An 18,397-nucleotide genomic window follows, 5' to 3' on the forward strand; every position below is an offset into this window, starting at 1 on the left:
TACATAAAAACTACTTATGAAACTTAATGGGCAATTCTATACCCATTTATTAAAGGGAATGGAGTATCTCCTGATATAAGGAGATAAGTTATCTCCTCCTGCCATTGAAATCATGACATGTGTCATATTTCATCATTTTCTATAAAAATATTTTTAAAAATAAACAAAATAGCACACATGTCACATTTTTACTGGCTAGAGGAGATAAATTATCTCCTGATATGAGGAGATACATTATTCTCTTTATTAAATCGGGACTATATATTCTTCCATAATTTATATTACTTTATATGTTATTAGTTGTGATTGGTTGAAAATATATTTCAATTAATAATTTAATTATAAGCAATTTTTCTAGCCTATGGCAACCAAACATTCTATTATATAATCATGATATATTTTCTCTTCTCACAAAATTTTTCCTTTTTAAAATAAAAATAAAAGGATAGACATGCCACATGACAAGGTCATGAATAAGTATATCAAGTGTAATGAAAACTTTTTAATCTTATTAACGAAAAATGGGTCTATCACAAATCTTATTATAACATTAACTTTCATATAATACTCAGAAAAAAGAAACGACGCCTGAGAGATTCGAACTCTCGCGGGGAAACCCCATGTACTTAGCAGGCACACGCCTTAACCACTCGGCCAAAGCGTCGTTTTATGCTAATTCATGCGAACTACACCTTTCTATATCCTAATACAATGTTTAGCTAACTTAGAAGGAAAATATGTTTACTAGATCAAATTTAAATGATGTTCTCTAAAATAATCATTTGGCTATTTATTAATAAAAATATAATATTTATAATACTAGTACGAAATATTAATGTATAAATTGTTTTTGTGGTGCAGAAAAAAAATCTTTTTACGTTTTAATGTAGAAAACACATCAACTAAACTTCTTTCGTCTTAATTTCGAACACTTAACCTAACATAATATGATTCTAGGCCAATCCCTATCCAAAATCTTTGAGAAAGTAGATTAAATGATACATAAAACACATGTTACAATATTGGCTTTGCATTAGCCTCTCAATTACCGGAGAGGATCATGCTCTAAGTAGATATATTTATGATGGGTGTTGCTTCACTACCAACATTTGGACCGTAAGATAAGTTTTCTATATCTCATAAGATATGAGAAGTTATATTGACGTCAGTTGATGTTTGAATTAATTATACCTGATATTTATATTATTTTAAAAGGTACATTCACATTCACTTAGGGAGAGTTCAATATAACTCAAATTATCACTTTTTTATTGGTAAATGTTAGTATGTTTATATTTGTTATGGGTGAGATTTGAATCTTCAACCTCATTCACTCTATCTCTTCAAATCATCACTTATTTATCAACAAAGTGTTGATCTAGTGGTTAAGATTCAGCTATATCTCTAGGATAACCAAAAGATCAATGGTTCAATTCCTGTGAGCAACAAATGAATAATTATACCCCAGAATGAATTAATTCCTTACCCAAAATAAGGGAGGAGATACTCTTGGTAGTATTAATAATCATCACTTGTGTTTACGAAAAGTATAGTGATAGAGTTGAAGGTAGGTGATGATGGCAATAATGACTTCAAATTCAGTCTCAGGTCATCTTAAGGCATCACCTATCCTATAGTACTTGGGATGTTGAAGTTTGGTTTAGCTCCTTGAAGGAACACATTAATGGTATATTCCTTTCCACAGTCCATGAATATGCTTGGTCATGGAATAGGACAAGAATTTTGGATATGGTGAAACATTTTAATGATATTATATGAAGAATAGAAAGAGAAATAGGCTTTGAATGATTATTCACCAATAATATTCATATAAACATTATAGGTCAAGTAAAAAAGAAATACAACCCAGTAAAACATTAAACTCCGAACATAATTCTCAGTTAATCAAATAACACCTCTGATGCTATCTTAGCTCCCCTTCCCCTGGCCAAGTAAAGCCCAATGTGGTGCATCAGTTCCTGCACCAACCAAAACAAAACAATCAAACATATTATTAATAGAAATATTAACAAAAAAAAGTATTCATTAGATACACCATCAATCAAAGTTTAATCTGGCTACATAAATCGAATGACATCATAATATTCTATCATAAATCATAAATTTTTAATTGATTGACAACACACCATCAATCAAAGTTTAATTTCACTAGCTAGGGTTGACTACATAAATCGAATGACATCATAATGTTCTATTATATATCGTAAACTTTTAATTGATTGAATTGTTCAAAAATTGCAATTTGACCATCACAAACCATGTTTGGTCTATAAGGGGGAGCACAGATTTTACTTGTTTACAGATACGAATACAATGATGGGTCATAAGCCTAAAAATGAAACCACAAAATTACTGGAAGAAGGCAATCTAACAACCTAAACTGAAAACTTAGTAGCAGAGAATCTCTTGGAGGATGATTGAAAGTTGAAACATTTATCTCAAAATCCTTAGGCACATACAATAAAACTTATCTAGATACAACACAATCAAGAGCACAAACAAGTCTGCAGAATGTAACAGAGCTCATAGCTAATCTAAAGAGCTTAGCTTTAACTATTATTAAGGGATGCAGAATGTTAGATGAATTACCACCACCCTATTTGAAAAAGGAGAGTTTTGTATATTTATATACTTTGAGGTACAAAAGAGTCTTAAAACTGCATATTTTCCATGATACTTCATTTCTGTCATACAAATCTACCTTGACAACAACTAAGGTTGCAAGGTCCACAATATTTATAACCAACACAAGAAGGGGAAGGAAGAATTCTCTGCTGAATGCTGAGGCAATAAAGACACAGATTCAAATTAAGAAATATTAAAATAATTGAGGATTTCACTAGAAGCCAAACTTTAATGTGACCAAGTACCTGTGGATGAGCTACCACATCCTTGTTATTTCTGGCTACATGTAGTGGAAGATCAAAAGTAGCACAAGCTTGGGGGTACACGATCACATTTTCTAGAGTAGAAAGGAAACCACGGTTCCTTGCGGATAAAGCTGAAGAGACAAAATCCAGCACACATATATCCGTGCATATCCCAACAACCAAAACCTGTAGCAAGAAAAGACCCATAACTCACTCATAATACAGCAAAAATCTCTGAATTAAATGGAAAATAATAAAGGGCAACCCAATGCAAGCGAATAGGTTGCTTCCGTATGACCTCTAGATCACAAGGCAACAATTTTACTTTGCACAAAGGCTCGCTGTCTAAATAAATAATAATGAAAAAAGTCTCACGAGATTCCAAAACTTCTTCAAAAATTGCCACAAACAAGTGTAGACAGTTTTGTTGAGGAGAGATATAGGAAAAAATTTAATTTCGAAAGAGTAATAAAGGATCTTACACTATCAAAGTGCTATGCTATCCCATTCCCACCCTTTTAAAAAAGTACTAAAAGTTTCTACTGCAGCCTTAGTCACTAACATGATGTGGTTCTTTCTAGCTTATTTATGGTGTAAAGAACTCAACACTAACAAACAAAATTGATAGCTTAACAGAAATATGCTTACTTGTTTGATCTGATTATTTTTCACCCAGTCAATGAAGACATTAGAGCCATCTTTCTCAATTGAACCAAGGAATCCATCAATGCAATCTTTTTGCCTGAGTGTTGCATTTGGTTCATCTTCCAACCACTGGAGATCTGTAATTCAAGACTCAAGAGTAAACCAAAGTACCAAACAGTATTAGCAAGGAAGAAAGGAACCTGATAAAGCACATATCCTAATACCAAGTAATAACTCTATTCAGTCCAAAGCATATTACAGTTTACACAATTACCAGGAACTAAATTTGCCTCATCTGTTCCTGCAATACAGTGAGGAGGATAGGGGGGCTCCGGAACATCCGGGTGATGGCAATCAAGGAAAGCGAAAATAGGCCATTTCTTCTCAGAAAACAGTTTGGAAAGCCTCACTGTTTCTTCCACCATCTTAGATATTGATATTTGTTCATCTGGTTCCCTCGGTGCCTATACACAAGTTTACAACAACAAAATTGATAGTGTCAGTGACAAACATGAAATTCTGTCAACTGGGTAATGATAAAAACATCAACATAATATCAACGTTGACAAATCTAGAGGTTCATTATTGCCCACTTGAATATATTTTGTAAATTTATACATATATTATTTCTTATAAAAAGAATGCCTTTGGAAAAATAAGTAAAATATATGAATTTGATCCTGAAATTGCAAAACAACAATGTATTACTTGACTTCTCATATCAGAAATCAATTTAATTATTGTAAGAACCTTACAAGTTTTTTTATACCAGTGACCAAATTAACAGACAGGGACAAATTGACATTTTTGTAAATTCAGAGGCTAATCTGACCAATACAAAACAAAAACAAAAGCAATTGTTAACATAAGTTTATGTTTTTGGGATCTGTGCCAACCAAAAAACAATCACAAAGGAAAGAGAGAAGGGTATGGAAGATGGAAAAAGTTATATTATTGGTTACATCAGAAAACAAAAAAATGGTATACCAAATTGCCAGCTCCAACAGTGCAGAAGCCATTAACAAGATCTACAAGAACAAGACCTGTTTTGATGTCTGAAGACAAATAAAGAGGTTGTTGTTCCACTGGCAGTTCCTCCTTCAACAGTTCAACTGTCTGAGAAGCCATTCTCCTTTGTCCTTATGCTGATAATTGATTGAAGACAAATAATAAAAACCTTTCAAGTTATTGGGTCAAGAAAGGAATATGTAATTGGTAAAGGATCATTCATACGTTGTTGAATGCTGAATGAATGAGATGTGAAATATATTATAATCCTATTGGTGCTGCCATCACTATCACAGACTTTCATTCAAATAAATAAATCATAAACATTTTTTGGGCCTGTTGTTAAAATAAATAAATAAAAACTTCTTTTATTCACTCTAAAATTTATATATTTTAATTTTCCACTTAATTTTTACCACATTTACCTTAAAAATAAAAATTTCTTCCAACAAAACCTTACATAAACTACAATTTCAATTTCCATAAGGTAATCACCAAAATGATAATATGAGATCATTATCCTAAAATAAATATAATAATGAAACAAAATAATTTAATACAATTTTTTATATAAAATTGTTTTAAAAAATAATCAAAACATATTAATTATTAAATATAGGCTTCTGTTTTGATAAATAATTAAGAATATCAGATTCATTAATAAATAATTATCATAATTTAGTATAAATCAATTGTAATCTTGTCACAACCCTGCATCATAATCATTAAGATTTAAATATACTATATACATTATCTATCATTCATTTTGATTGCAATTTTTAAGAAAGTCATGCATTGTCGGTGTAATACACAGTCAATAAATCATTCTCGTAATAATATTTATTTATATTTTGGTTCTTTTGATTTTGAATCTTGGATGAACTGATACACAAACCTCTGTGTTGACTCCATAATCACATAGTAAAGCTTATTAGCGAAAATGATAGCAGAAGTGATTGTACAACTGTGCATCTTAATCCTTTCACTATTCATCATTCTCTTCATCTACAATCTCCTTCACCAATCAACACACACCAAATCCCGAACCAGATCCCGAACCCGAACCAACCAACCCAACCGCCACCTTGCTCAATCATCGCGCCACCTATCTCGAGCCACCGCCACCACCAGATCAACCTCTCAACGCGCCAAAGCTGCTCTCTCCGAAGCCGACACCGCTCTCTCCATCTCTCCCCGAGATCCCTCCGCACACATCCACCGCGCCAAAGCCCTCCACCTACTAGGCCACCCCGCCGCCGCCCTGAGGTCACTTGACGCCGCCCTGTCGTTGCCGGCATCGAAGACGCTGACGGAGACGGAACGTGCGGAGGCGCTGGTGAAGAGGGCGGAGGTGAAGGTGGAGGTGAATAGGAGGAGGAGGATGGAGTCGGCGGTGAAGGATTTGGAGGAAGCGGTGGGGATGAATGGAGGGAAGAGGATTGAGAAGGAAGCGTTGTGTTTGTTGGGGAAATGTTATGAATGGAAAGGAATGAAGGAAGAAGCAAAACAAGTATTCAAGAAGCTTCTTCATCTTCAACCAGATTCAGTGGAAGCTTCTAATGGGTTACATAGATTACCATATTCTTGATTTCGAATACATCATCCACCATTGATTTGTAATACATGACAGTGTGACACTGTTAATTAGTGGTATAAGACTCTGCTAAATTTTCAAGTTGATATAAAGTCAAAAATTTGATTCTTATGAGTGACACTTGTTGTGAGGAACAAACATGTACACAGAAATGGATTATTTCTTTCATATTAAAGAATATGTAAATTTATATACATTATTTATAAAATTGATATATGATGTGAAAGAATAGGAGTAATAAACAAAAGACTCTAGTTATAAAAAGTACAACTTCTCATCATTTTCATAATAACATTTATGAATTTTCATTTTTTGTTCTATTTAATTATTTATATGATTTTTTCAAAATTTCATGTATATTAATTTGTTACTAAAACATTCTATTTATTCAATTAATTTGATTACATTTCGAATGAGGGAATGATATTTTGATAAATGTGTTACTATTGTTTTTGATAAATTTCATAATGTTTATGTTTTTTATATAACGAATGATATTTATGTATAAGGAATAAATTTAGTTGTTTTTTTCGACAAATGTTGTTATCATGAAACAAATCTTGGAATCAAATATAAGAGAAAAACTTGTATCGAAACACAACATATGTAACATGTCAGATTTGAAGATAAGTATATGTTATGATTTTTGATGTTATTATATTTATGTATAAGGAATTAATAAAGTTGATGTAGAGGTAACAGTTTTGGACGAGGAATAATTGAACATCACAACTTTGTTGGTAATCAAATATAAACTTCCTCTGCTTCGTTGGTAGAGGTAGTTTATTTATCTCACACTCTCTTTATCTTCTTTTTTGTTTTATGTAATCTTCAACCCATTATTCATCTGTTTTTGTTCCTTTTATTTCGCTTATAAGCTGTTTGATAAAATGCTCCACTCAAAATTCTCTCTTTCATTGATTTGCAAGAGCTGACTTATACTGCTTGGCTAATTTAGGAACATTTTAATCTAATTCTGGGTTATATAATCTTATTAAAAGTATGGTTAAATTAATGTAGTTTTGTTGTTGATTGGTGGATTATTTTGTGAAATCCATATTTTCGGGGAGATCCTGTCGAAATTTTGTTAGAATTTTCCTTGCAATGTTGAATTTATTGATTCTATTTTGATTGTTCTTTGGTGCTTTTTACATAGCTAGAGGTTTGGGAGGTTATGTTAGTTAGCTTGTGCACTGTCATAACTTAGAAGGGTTGCTATAAACCTCTCCCAATTTTATGATAAGATCAATTTTGAGTAAAAGAAGAACAGCATACATAACATGTTCACCAATGACCAGAGGCAACAAGAGCGAACCGGAAAATATGGAACTCCCAGATTGCAATACCTTCAGGTGCTGCTTTTTCTTCTTTTCAACTATAAATGAAAATTCTGTATGTAACTCAATAATTTATTATTATATTATATATGCGATTTCGTTGCTATTACTTCCTATGACAAACCTGAGATGTTTAAACATTGGTTTCAGGAACTGGTGATTCAGTTTCAGAACACAAATGATGATGGTATGTTCTTTCTTTTCAATTTTACTACCTTAAACTAATAATGTCTAAAACTGAATCACTTGTATAGGCCCTGTGATGTTCAATTTTGTTCATATTGTTCTGCCTGTTCGAAGTACAGATTACATTCTCCTATTTGCTGATGAAATTACCATATTTTGATATCTTAGGAATGTTCTATATTTCTCTATATGATCGACTCATTTAATACACATTTTCACATTTTTAAGATTTCAGATTTCCTATTTTCAGCTTATCTCGATTATCTCTCTGGCTCTTGCCATATTTGTCAATATCATGTTTCTTGCATTTTGCAGAAACAAAAGAGAAGATTTTAGCAAATTTGGCCAACTTTGCCTATGACCCATACAACTATAACTTCTTGCGTCAAGTATGTAGCCATTATTTTTCTTTGCTGGAACTGCAGGAGTCAAACTAAAAATTGTGTTTCATACCATTGTTAGTTCTGTAACTATTCATTTTTTCCCAATGTGATACTTAAGCAGCTCAATGTTTTGGAACTTTTTCTGGACTGCATGAGCGAACCCAGTGAAAAGCTTGTAGAGTTTGGTGTTGGAGGGATCTGCAATTCTTGTGCTGGTAATTATATCAGTTTTACCTTTTGTGATGTCAACATTTCTGCTTGATTTTATCTACTTGTTGACAGAAAGAACTAGCAACTTTTTGCAGATCCAGCTAATGCTGCAATTGTAACACAGTGTGGTGGAATACCTCTTATCATTCAATGTTTATCAAGCCCAGTTAGGAACACTGTAAGGACAATAACCCCTATAATTACTTCCAAAAAAGATCCACTTCAATTCGATGAATAACCAAATATTTGCCATATGATATTAGGTAAATTCTGCACTTGGGGCACTTTATTATGTATGTAATGAATCTAACAAGGATGAGGTCCTAAAGCCTGAAGTTGTTGATCTCATCAAGAGGTATTCAGTGGCTGAAGAAGTTAGTTTGAGCTTCAGTAATTTGGCTAAAGCTTTTTTGGACAAACATCTATCTGGGAACTAGTACGAGACACAACTTACCCGTAAAAAGGGTGACCTAATATATGAGGTTCTCACTTAGTTGGATCTGAAGAGCATAGATATATGCAGACAATTTATTTTTCTATACTGATTTAATGAGAGTGTCTTCTGTTTGGCTACATTTTACTCTAGTATTTTAAACTACTCTCTACACTTCAAGTCCAGTTATGTATATGTTTGTTGGAACAATGAGCATGTGGTCAAATTAGTGTAATTGGTCCAATTTCTAATTTTTGTAATGAGTTTAATATTTATGCATTGTCAATATAAAACTTTTAACATGATAAATACATAAATCATCCTTCATATGTATCACACATAAACTATACTTGATACATCTGCAATAAAAAAAGTTGAATGCATAAATAATTTTCTCATCTCAAATTCACCTATAGTATTGGTTACCATTCCACATAAGCTGCAAGTCATTCTACAAGTCACCTAGTTTTCTTGTACTCCTATGCTTTTGGTGGTCAAAATTTTGTATCATCTATTTGTACCTGATTTATCAAGCAATAGAAGAGGCAAAGTGCCATTAAACTATCACCCTAGGAAAATGGAAGGAATTGCAGAGAAAACTTGAACTTCAAAGTCATTCAGGGGTTCTCTGAAGTGTAGCAGGGAGCGCAATAACATGTTAATATGCAACAAGACAATATAAATTGTTCAAAAAATGCAGGAAAATTGAACATAAATATTAATGTTATAAAGAAAGGGAATAAAAAGTTGCAAGATGCATAAGAGCACGAGGCATTCTATCTGTGCAAGATTTGCTCTTGCATGAGGACACAAATCATTGGACATGTACATGTTGCATGTTGCCCTCCTTTGTCCGAAACATCGGAAAAAAAATATAGAATCTGATCATCTATTCTTTGGCTGTAGCATATACAAGAAAATTCCACCGGCAACTGAAACATTGAGTGACTCATATTCTCCGGCCATTGCAATGCTCACAAGCTCACATGCCTGAAGGGACTTCTCTGAAAGGCCACTTCCTTCACTGCCTAAAACCAAGCACAACGGTGTGTCTGATACAGAATCACAGAAGGTTGGAGTAAGCGAACAAACTCGCTTCCCTAACCCTTCATGATCTGGATGCCCAGCAAGCAACTTCATTTGAAATTCTTCTTTCAGAGCCTCAAGATGATTCCAACTGCCAGAAACTATCGGGAGCTGAAAGGAGGCACCTCGGCTAGCTCGGAGAGCTTTCTCATTGAATGGATCACAGCAGCCAGGAAGAAGGAAAACTCCATCCTGTTGGACGGTTCATGCATTCAAATAAATATTAAAATCGGATTTATGAGGATACATAGTTCTCAGGCCAATGGATAATACCAGAAAACAGTTTCGTTAGATGATAACATATATTTACATAATCATGAGGGTATATAGTTCTCGGACCAAGGGAACAAAGAATTACATACATCGCCTATTTAAAAGAATGATGAACAAGAGCAACGTTCTACAGGCTTGCCTGAAAAGTGAAACTATGTAGGGGAATGCAGTCCATCAACGACTAATTAAAACCATATAAAACGGAAACAAACAACAAGGATTTTTGGGCAAGTCTATGTTACAATACTACTAGATTGAGAAGAAAAGCTCTCATGTCTTGAAGCTGCTTAAACATAATTCTTAAAGATAAGAATCAGTAGCCATATATAAAAACAGGGTCAGAATAGCAAGCATTCGGGAGCGACATAATGATAAAGAGGAGAAACATAAGCCTGAATCTGACAAAGAGGAAAGAGAATAGTAACTTACCCATCTAAAGGCCACCGCAGATCTGAGTAATGTACCGAGGTTACCAGGATCCTGCAGTGGACAATTTTAGAAATTACTAATGTCCCATGAAATTTTCTGAAACCTGCAAGATTTTTATGGTGTTTGTAATATTGACATATAGATAGATATACGAAAACACCAGAAAGTTAGTAAAGCACCTTTTTTTTTAAAACTAACATCCATGAACATATTCCATTTCACTAAATGATATTTTCCTATATTCTATATGTAGAATAAGGGGTGTCAAGAACAGTTCTATATGATTCGCGATAAGAGTCTGAGAATACTTATTTGGTTCACTACTTTAGATCAAAATTTGCTCAGTATTGGAGCTCTTCCATAAACTGCAAACTATACAAAGGTGTAGTAGAAATTATAAAAATATGAAGCATGAGTTAGAAAATATGCAACCTCCAATTGTTATCATATTCACTTATTTTACTTTTTGATCCACTGAATGAATAGACCGAAGATCTATACTCTTTTCGTTCTTTTTGAGAGATGTGGCAGCAAGGACCAAACACTAGTCGACTTGGTTATAGGAGCTCCGACATCATGTCAAAGGGGCATATTTTGGGCATCATTTGATGAGCATGAACTCGGGCATTCTAATCATGCTTTTTACTATGAGACTCTAGACTACAAATCACTAGTCAAAACAAAGTTATTAGAATTTAATCATGAGGTTTCTGATAATAGTTAACCTAAGTGTATGGGCTTAACATTAAACAGACAACCATAAAAAGACTTGATAAAATAAAGAATGGGCAATCTAATACACGAGATTCCCACCTGGTGGGACCTGAGGAGGATAAATGTATGCAATCTTACCCGTACTCGTGACCTCCAAGTCACAACACAACAACCTTACTCTTGTGTTAAGGCTCATCCTCGAAGTGACTTGACAGAATAAGCAACAAAATTGACCAAACAAAGTCAAATCAGGAATGCAGCACCACCTTTCAATAGAAGGAGTCTAAAATATCAGATGGCAACTCGATGGCCCAAAATGGTTAAATCTAGAAGGGACATGTACCTGAATCCCATCAAGGACTAAAATCCGTCGTGCCAATGGAAACCACTTCGGGAAGTCTGCATTCTTTAGATTGCCTTCTACACCCAAAAAACTGGCAGGAATTTTCATAAGGGCAATTGCATCAACAGATTCAGTTGACTGCAGTGCTGAAAGTTTTTTCATCACAACGGAGCTCACACGCACAATAGAAGCAGCGGAATTATCCAACCCATTCGGAATTTCAGCTTTATCAGGAATAATTAAGCAACTCATTCTAACAGTTTCATCTTGCAATGACTCTTGAAACCTGTAGATTTCTCTGCAAATAGCATCCTTTTGTCATCCATATAGCTTTCTTCCCTAATTTTGTTCTACATATCATCAAATATTCCTTGAACCGGTTGGAGAAATAAATTATACCTAAGAACTGAAGACAATGCTAACCAATATAGAGATGTAATTTTGTGCATATTGATGTGATAGGGAATCATAACAAGGAGTGAAGAACACAATAATTTCAAGATCATGTTTGAGCCATGTTACTTTCAAGATTTGAGCTCAACTACTATGATTAGCTTGCAAATCAAGGATTGAACTTTTGAAAATAATTACTCTTCTGAGTCGATTAAAATTCGCGCTTCTTAGTCCAAATAAGCTCTCCATAAACTATTCCAAAATCCCTCAAATACAATGATTAAGAATATCAATAAGCACCACTATCATACTACAACTATCAATCAAATTAACCTACATAACAACACTATGTAAAACTACATGTTCCTCAATTCACAAACTCTTTTAACAGAAACCCATAAAAGAAAAAATAAGAATGAAATCAAAGATTGGAAATTTGAAACCCATATATCCAAAAACAAGCATTTCATCATAAAGGAAGCAATTAAGCAAAAAAAATTGAATTTTTTTAAAAGGGTAATGAAAATAGCAGAGAAAAATGTAGGAAACCTGATAGGTATAGAACCAATAACAAGAGCAGAAGCATGAGAGCGACGATAAGAAGAACTGTTACGGAGTTTTACACAGTGCTTCACAAATGGATTTGAAACACTAGTTATGAATTTGGGTGCTTTATTTTCAACATTCTCAGAATCATAACCAACGTTGGTTTCTTGTTGTGGAGAATTTGAAGTAACTGAAATAGTGTTTGGTTGAAAACAACATCGTTTTAATGTTGTTTGAGGGTATAATAATAAAATAGAACAAGAGTAAGAAGTGTTGCATTGCATTTCGGTTCTTTCTCTTCTGCCAATAACTATGCTATGTATTCTCATATATATATTTCACTTGCATATGAGTATTATCCAAAGGTATACACAACTTTTGACCGAGAATGGTGGTCTAGTAATATAAGGTTCTACTCTATATTAGTCGAAATGAAAGTTCAAATGGTTTGAAAGCGATATTTATTGGATGTGACAGACATAAATTAGTTCTCATAGAAGATAATGAGATATCCTTAGTTATATAGAAAAATAGAACTTTTCAGTTTTGAAATAAATTTGTTTTAAAATAAATAATTTGTAATAAACTCAAACCAAAATAATATTTTTGTTACCGTTAAATGTATATACTTTGTAAGGAAATAATTCATTTCAGGGCTAAGTGATTGTCTCTCTTAATAAGTATCACTCTCAGAAATTGAATCATTATCATGAAATCTAATAGGATATTATACTTATAGACCAATACTTTTGTTGATAACAAAGTCCTAATATGTCAAAAGGATTTCAAATACTTATTAGAATGAACTATGTATTTAAAAAAAGATTAATTTTTGCTTGTATAATAAAGTCTATCATTGATTAAAAAAATGTCATAAAGGTTAATTGCCCAATATTTTTATGAAAGAATGAAAAACAAGAATAAGCAATTTATCTAGGTGTGAAGAACTTCAACAATCCTTTAGGTAAATAAGATATTATTAAGAGTTTAATGTTTATGCTCTTTTACCTAAAAACTTTAATTGACCTACAAATTTCTTCCCATGTTTTTTTTAATATATATAATGTTTATATATATATATATATATATATTAAATTATATTATTAAAGTTATTATATGGCAACAAATAAAAACAATCAACTTAGAGTTTATCCAATTTAATTTGGTGACTATACACATAATAGATGGGTGAAACAAAAGAAGGGTTTAGCTTGTGTTATTTAAAAACATGTTACAAATTCAAGAAAATTAATCTACTCTATCTCATCTAGAAATTTTTTAACACAATATATGAAAATACTTTTAAAGGTCATTAAACTCTAGGCTAACAAGAGATATTCATATTCATCTTTTCATTTTTCATTTTCTCTTTCTCACATTCTTTTATTCTAAACATAGTGTAAGACTATAAGCTAGTATATCCTTTCTAAATCATTGTTACAACACCCTTCATTATAAAGATATATGTTATTTAAGATAATATTCATATTTTAAAAACTCATCATTGAATAAATATTTTGACTTAAACATCCTTATTTAATTTTATCCATATCATTTATTCTTTCACAATTTTTCACACCTAAGCTAATAATTTCACATGTCTTAGTGAGGCATTGTGCCCTTCATGTTTTTTAGGGGTGAAGATCCTCTCCCAGAGAGGAAACTACATTAAAAGCAAAAGAAAAAACATAATGATACGATATTTTTATCCTTAAAATATAATAAAAAACAAGAGATGACTCTTTCTCATTTTTTAGTGCTTTCTTCTCATTTAGATATAATGTCATTCATATATAGTAGTGCTAGATTAAATAAACATATATATGAAAAGCTAAATTAACATATATTTTGAAATAGATGAAGTAATTACTTATAAACTATTCCAAAACTAAAAATTACATCCAAAACATGTTTTATTTTTTTCTTTTATTGTCCATTCTATATCCATAACTCTACCTACTAGGTTGAGTTATGAAGTGGAAGGCATTTCTAATCGAATGTAATCATACATAACTCCTTGCCAAGGATCTTTGGTTTTTATCTGCTTCAAATAGATAATATTCTTTCCTTTCACAAAATTACTACTTGGAACACCAATGCTGAATAGTCGATGCAATCCATGGATTCCATGTCTTGCAATGGCATTATCTCCACCTATTAGTCCTGTGCTAAAATGGGGTCGATTCACACTAGGGTTATTGAACCTAACCTAATGAATCACACATCATAAAAGTGTTAGAGAAAAATAGTATTTATCTATGTTGATTTCAGTAAATTATACCGATACTCTTTTGTTATTAAATTTAACTTCTCGTAAGTGTAAATTCGTCGACCTTGATCTCCCTCCAGGGAAGCCAAGTGTAACTTTTTAAAGAAAGAAATGTCAAATATAATTTAACTGAAAAGATAAATTTAATTTTAAGAGGAAAACGCTCAGATATAAATCTGCTCGATTATTCTTTAAAGTATTTAATGTACATTAACATAGGTCAAAGAGACATACCTCTAGTTCAGCTTCAGCAGCACTTGCCAAGGCTAGTTGTAGTGTGTAATTTCCACCAATAATATCATGTTGATGTTCAAATATAATTTCCCATGTTGTTGGCAAATATGTGTTTTTTCCTGTGTCTCTGCATGAAATAGAATTTATAATCAACTTCAAACGAAGCATGTTATTAATATCGTATCGGTTATTAAACTGGTTAGAGTAGTGGTATAGTGGTATAACAGTTCAACAGGTGGTTCACTAATTAAATTGCATATCGGCGAAATTAGATATACGGATATAATATATTAACATTAATGTTGAAAAATCAATAAAAACCAATATTTTTTATTTTCATTAAAAAATTAATTTTAAATAAAAACCGGTCAGTATGATCTGTACGGTTCAATTAAAAACTGTCTGTTATAACCAGTTTTGACCAGTTTTAGTCAATTTTAACATGTATGATTGCATGACCGATATAATTATTATACTGGGATCGGTATTTAAATCGATTCACCAGTTTACGATTCAACCGACCAATATGAAACGGTTTTAAACATAATAATTAAGAGTTATTATTAACCTAAGTTACCTTGGAACATGAGCATAAAACCAATCCTTAGTAAAGTTGTTAACACCAATAGTGTATACTAGATCATGCTTTGGGTATAAATCAGTATAACGTGACCATAACCCATATTGCCTAAACCTGCCAACAATATAACAATACATTAATCTCAATCAACTCAAATTACCTAAACTTTGGTCTTTCAAATTTTAGATAAGATATTTTTTATTCCTAAAAAATTAAAATACTCAAATTAATCTTTAAAAATTCAAATAATTGTGACATTAGTTTGGTTTGTGAATACATTAATCACTATTAGCAACTATGGTCATTTCAGATGTTAGAAGATTAATTTGAGAATTTTATTTTCTAGGATCAAAAGTATCCTCATGTTCTAGGAACTAAGTGAGGTTTCTTTAATTTTTTTCCTAGAAAAATTGAACTAACTAACAAAAACAACACTTGCTGAGAATAGATTTTGGAAATACTTCTCTTTGGATTCTCCTTGATATAATTTGTTCACTAGGTTAGGATAAGAGTCTGGTACATAAAATTCAGCAGCTGAGCGATCTGGGATTCCTATTTCCCAAAGAGTTGGTCCATTTCTTGGAGGATTATATAGTAGGTCCTTAAAATCGATGTCTCCTCCTACATTAAAAAATAAATGTTGTCCAACTGAGTAAATTATTATTGATTTGAGATATATATATCTCCTCGTATGAGAAGATAATTTATCTCCTTTAGCCAATAAAAATGTGACATGTGTACTATTTTATTTATTTTTAAAAATATTTTTATAGAAAATGATGAAACATGACAAATGACATAATTTCATTGACAGGAAGAGATAACTTATCTCCTTATACCAGGAGATACTTCAATCCCTGTTAATTTTGGGCTTTAACCTAGAAGAGAGTAGAAAATATTTGACCTGGTTTAATGGTAATTGTAGCATTATATTTGTAATCACCAATGAAGCCAGGAACCCATGCATATAAATTATAAACTCCAGGTACAATATTTTTTATTGCAAAGTTTCCAACTTGGTCAGCTCGTGTCCAGAATTGATAGCCCTGTAAATGGTGTAGAACTCAAATGCCATTGTAGCTTCCTCAACTTCTATTTTTGTGTATTTTCTAGTGTTATGAGAGTCGGACTCGGACTGAACGGTCCGACCGGTTTGACTGCTAACCAGACTTGAAAACAGTCTTGGTTTGCCGTCTTAATCGAATGAAGGTTGGACCGCTTTGAACCGGGAAATTTCGGTCCGACCTTGTTAAACCGGGTTAAACCGGATTAACCCGAGAAGTAAACCGAACAATTTACTTAAATATTAAAAAAATGGAACACTACTCTAATTTTTGCTTTACTCTGGTCCAAAAATAGATGAAGATGTGTTACTTCGATATAATTATACATAATTATTAATTACATAAAATTTTACATTTATATATAATTATATATTTATAGATAAAAATTATTAATTATGTATGGAATCGTCTGGTCAGATTGGACGGCTTAATCGGTTAAACCTTATATAAGACCTCTTCTAGTATGACGTCCGGCTCGGGTTTCAAAATATTGGTATTTTCACATTTCATAAAAAAAAATACTATTGATATTTTAATGATCAAGTAGTTACACTTCTTGAAAAAAAAAAATCACTTCTTTTAATAACAAAAGTCTTAGAAAAAGTAAAAAAAATCATTTTTCCACAAAAGCAAATTCTATATACCTATCATTTTAAGCCTAATATAATAAGTGCTATCACTTTTTAGAGTTGAAGAAATTAAATAAATTTCACATGACCCAACTTCAAATTATATATACCTTGCTTTCTTTTTGCCATGATCCTGCATCTCCAGGCAAAGCTAAACCAACATAAGCATTATTAGCCCCTCTTACTACCTTGATGGAACTACATGCATGGAAATTATGTAACATCAAATGTTTTTAATTAATATTTATGTGTGATTGTGTGAAATTAAAGAATAAAATGTGTTGATTATACCTATCTTGGACTCTTAATCTTCCCATTATTGTTCCACGTTTATTGGATGGAAAGAAATCTTTTGAATGAGGAAAATCATATGGCCATTTTTCTACTTCCTTGGATTTCTAGTTAATTAAGCAACAACATCAAATCAAATTATTAGATATCATAAACTATTGTCTTGTTATATGTATATACCATAATACCACACTTTTGTAACACTTTTTAAGTTTATAAAGTAAAGTCGACACTTTACCTCGTAAACCTCGAAATGTGTCACAGAAGTGTGGTAGTATGAAGTAAAAAATAATTAGGATCATCTTTTCTAAAAAGTTTCTGTCTCAATGTCCCAAGTCAATCGTATCACATCAAATAACATGAAAATGTTATTTTATGTTTTTCTTTTTAAATATGTAGCAACTTTCAATTGGAATGAAACACAATGAGACATCAAAAGTGAGATAGTTGATCCTCTTTCGGTAGACACAAGACAATTGATTGGTGTTGTTTGTGGTAATTGGTACCTGTTGCACAGCATCTGACCAAAGAGAGAGTGATTGTTTTGTGGTTGAAGCAGAGTTAAGGTAAACAAAAACAGGACCAAAAACCTTCTTATATGTCTCCCCTTCTTTAAATGCCATTGTTGCCTCTTTACCAGCATAGTGGGTGCTCACAAACATCTAAACATATTTTTATATTAATCAAACATAATTCATATAGAAATATACTTTTATGGGTGGATGAAATTTGTATTTACAACTACCAATTTTGTTTAATTAGTATCTTTGTTTCATTATTGATGTTGGTCACATTATTGTGAGTGTTTATATTAAAACACAAGGGGTTTCAAATGATAATATATATATATATATATATA

The 18,397-nt window shown here is 32.0% G+C and overlaps 5 protein-coding genes and 1 non-coding gene across 12 annotated transcripts in view; 2 read left to right on the plus strand and 4 right to left on the minus strand.

Annotated features, from left to right (window-relative positions):
* LOC109332883 (uncharacterized tRNA/rRNA methyltransferase YsgA) lies at positions 367 to 12,784 on the minus strand. Of its 2 annotated transcripts, XM_019568011.1 has the most exons (5): positions 12,475 to 12,784; positions 11,533 to 11,830; positions 10,476 to 10,526; positions 9,548 to 9,965; positions 367 to 377 (listed from the first exon to the last, which is right to left on the minus strand). In XM_019568011.1, exons 1-4 carry the CDS (start codon positions 12,753 to 12,755, stop codon positions 9,573 to 9,575), a joined length of 1,023 nt encoding a protein of 340 aa, XP_019423556.1. In that variant the 5' UTR covers positions 12,756 to 12,784; the 3' UTR covers positions 367 to 377; positions 9,548 to 9,572. The 2 variants fall into 2 exon arrangements, with proteins under 2 accessions (XP_019423556.1, XP_019423557.1); XM_019568012.1 differs by lacking the exon at positions 367 to 377 and having other exon boundaries at positions 9,393 to 9,965.
* Positions 583 to 664, minus strand: TRNAS-GCU. Its single transcript has one exon. It is a non-coding gene; the product is annotated as a tRNA-Ser (tRNA).
* LOC109332885 (nicotinamidase 1-like) lies at positions 1,781 to 5,503 on the minus strand. 3 transcript variants are annotated; one of them, XM_019568016.1, is made up of 6 exons: positions 5,440 to 5,503; positions 4,524 to 4,681; positions 3,811 to 4,000; positions 3,540 to 3,673; positions 2,892 to 3,077; positions 1,781 to 1,979 (listed from the first exon to the last, which is right to left on the minus strand). In XM_019568016.1, the coding sequence occupies exons 2-6, from the start codon at positions 4,662 to 4,664 to the stop codon at positions 1,902 to 1,904; spliced, it is 729 nt and encodes a 242-aa protein (XP_019423561.1). In that variant the 5' UTR covers positions 4,665 to 4,681; positions 5,440 to 5,503; the 3' UTR covers positions 1,781 to 1,901. The 3 variants fall into 3 exon arrangements, with proteins under 3 accessions (XP_019423561.1, XP_019423560.1, XP_019423559.1); XM_019568015.1 differs by lacking the exon at positions 5,440 to 5,503 and adding an exon at positions 4,721 to 4,836 and having other exon boundaries at positions 4,524 to 4,675; XM_019568014.1 differs by lacking the exon at positions 5,440 to 5,503 and having other exon boundaries at positions 4,524 to 4,820.
* On the plus strand, positions 5,440 to 6,155 carry LOC109332886. 2 transcript variants are annotated; one of them, XM_019568018.1, is made up of 2 exons: positions 5,440 to 5,834; positions 5,886 to 6,155. In XM_019568018.1, the coding sequence occupies exons 1-2, from the start codon at positions 5,485 to 5,487 to the stop codon at positions 6,130 to 6,132; spliced, it is 597 nt and encodes a 198-aa protein (XP_019423563.1). In that variant the 5' UTR covers positions 5,440 to 5,484; the 3' UTR covers positions 6,133 to 6,155. The 2 variants fall into 2 exon arrangements, with proteins under 2 accessions (XP_019423563.1, XP_019423562.1); XM_019568017.1 differs by having other exon boundaries at positions 5,440 to 6,154.
* Positions 6,901 to 8,827, plus strand: LOC109332888 (armadillo repeat-containing protein 7). Of its 3 annotated transcripts, none has more exons than XM_019568020.1 (7): positions 6,901 to 6,916; positions 7,295 to 7,490; positions 7,626 to 7,662; positions 7,977 to 8,050; positions 8,166 to 8,259; positions 8,350 to 8,432; positions 8,518 to 8,827. In XM_019568020.1, the coding sequence occupies exons 2-7, from the start codon at positions 7,419 to 7,421 to the stop codon at positions 8,689 to 8,691; spliced, it is 534 nt and encodes a 177-aa protein (XP_019423565.1). In that variant the 5' UTR covers positions 6,901 to 6,916; positions 7,295 to 7,418; the 3' UTR covers positions 8,692 to 8,827. The 3 variants fall into 3 exon arrangements, with proteins under 3 accessions (XP_019423565.1, XP_019423566.1, XP_019423564.1); XM_019568021.1 differs by lacking the exon at positions 6,901 to 6,916 and having other exon boundaries at positions 6,948 to 7,351; positions 7,384 to 7,490; XM_019568019.1 differs by lacking the exon at positions 6,901 to 6,916 and having other exon boundaries at positions 6,949 to 7,490.
* Positions 14,420 to 18,397, minus strand: part of LOC109332453 (probable rhamnogalacturonate lyase C) — an 8,134-nt gene continuing 4,156 nt past the window's right edge. Inside the window, exons 7-14 of the mRNA XM_019567434.1 lie at positions 18,045 to 18,200; positions 17,539 to 17,645; positions 17,358 to 17,445; positions 16,459 to 16,600; positions 16,016 to 16,175; positions 15,552 to 15,668; positions 14,975 to 15,101; positions 14,420 to 14,680 (exon numbers count right to left, since the gene is read on the minus strand). Coding sequence (XP_019422979.1) covers positions 14,441 to 14,680; positions 14,975 to 15,101; positions 15,552 to 15,668; positions 16,016 to 16,175; positions 16,459 to 16,600; positions 17,358 to 17,445; positions 17,539 to 17,645; positions 18,045 to 18,200 — 1,137 coding nt within the window. The 3' untranslated portion in view covers positions 14,420 to 14,440. The remainder of the gene's footprint in view (positions 14,681 to 14,974; positions 15,102 to 15,551; positions 15,669 to 16,015; positions 16,176 to 16,458; positions 16,601 to 17,357; positions 17,446 to 17,538; positions 17,646 to 18,044; positions 18,201 to 18,397) is intronic.

Source organism: Lupinus angustifolius, chromosome LG18 (assembly GCF_001865875.1).
Source record: "Lupinus angustifolius cultivar Tanjil chromosome LG18, LupAngTanjil_v1.0, whole genome shotgun sequence".
In the NCBI taxonomy this organism is placed as follows: domain Eukaryota; kingdom Viridiplantae; phylum Streptophyta; class Magnoliopsida; order Fabales; family Fabaceae; genus Lupinus; species Lupinus angustifolius.

Coding starts and splice junctions, on each gene's coding strand:
- LOC109332888 (XM_019568020.1), top strand. CDS start 7,419: ATGTTCACCAATGACCAGAGGCAACAAGAGCGAACCGGAAAATATGGA. Junction 7,663..7,976: donor TCAGAACACAAATGATGATG/GTATGTTCTTTC, acceptor TGCATTTTGCAG/AAACAAAAGAGAAGATTTTA. Junction 8,433..8,517: donor CAAGCCCAGTTAGGAACACT/GTAAGGACAATA, acceptor ATATGATATTAG/GTAAATTCTGCACTTGGGGC.
- LOC109332883 (XM_019568011.1), bottom strand. CDS start 12,755: ATGCAATGCAACACTTCTTACTCTTGTTCTATTTTATTATTATACCCT. Junction 11,831..12,474: donor ATTGGTTCTATACCTATCAG/GTTTCCTACATT, acceptor TGCTATTTGCAG/AGAAATCTACAGGTTTCAAG. Junction 9,966..10,475: donor CTGCGGTGGCCTTTAGATGG/GTAAGTTACTAT, acceptor ACCGTCCAACAG/GATGGAGTTTTCCTTCTTCC.
- LOC109332885 (XM_019568016.1), bottom strand. CDS start 4,664: ATGGCTTCTCAGACAGTTGAACTGTTGAAGGAGGAACTGCCAGTGGAA. Junction 4,001..4,523: donor CTGTTGGAGCTGGCAATTTG/GTATACCATTTT, acceptor ACTTGTGTATAG/GCACCGAGGGAACCAGATGA. Junction 1,980..2,891: donor ATGTGGTAGCTCATCCACAG/GTACTTGGTCAC, acceptor TGGTTGGTGCAG/GAACTGATGCACCACATTGG.
- LOC109332886 (XM_019568017.1), top strand. CDS start 5,485: ATGATAGCAGAAGTGATTGTACAACTGTGCATCTTAATCCTTTCACTA.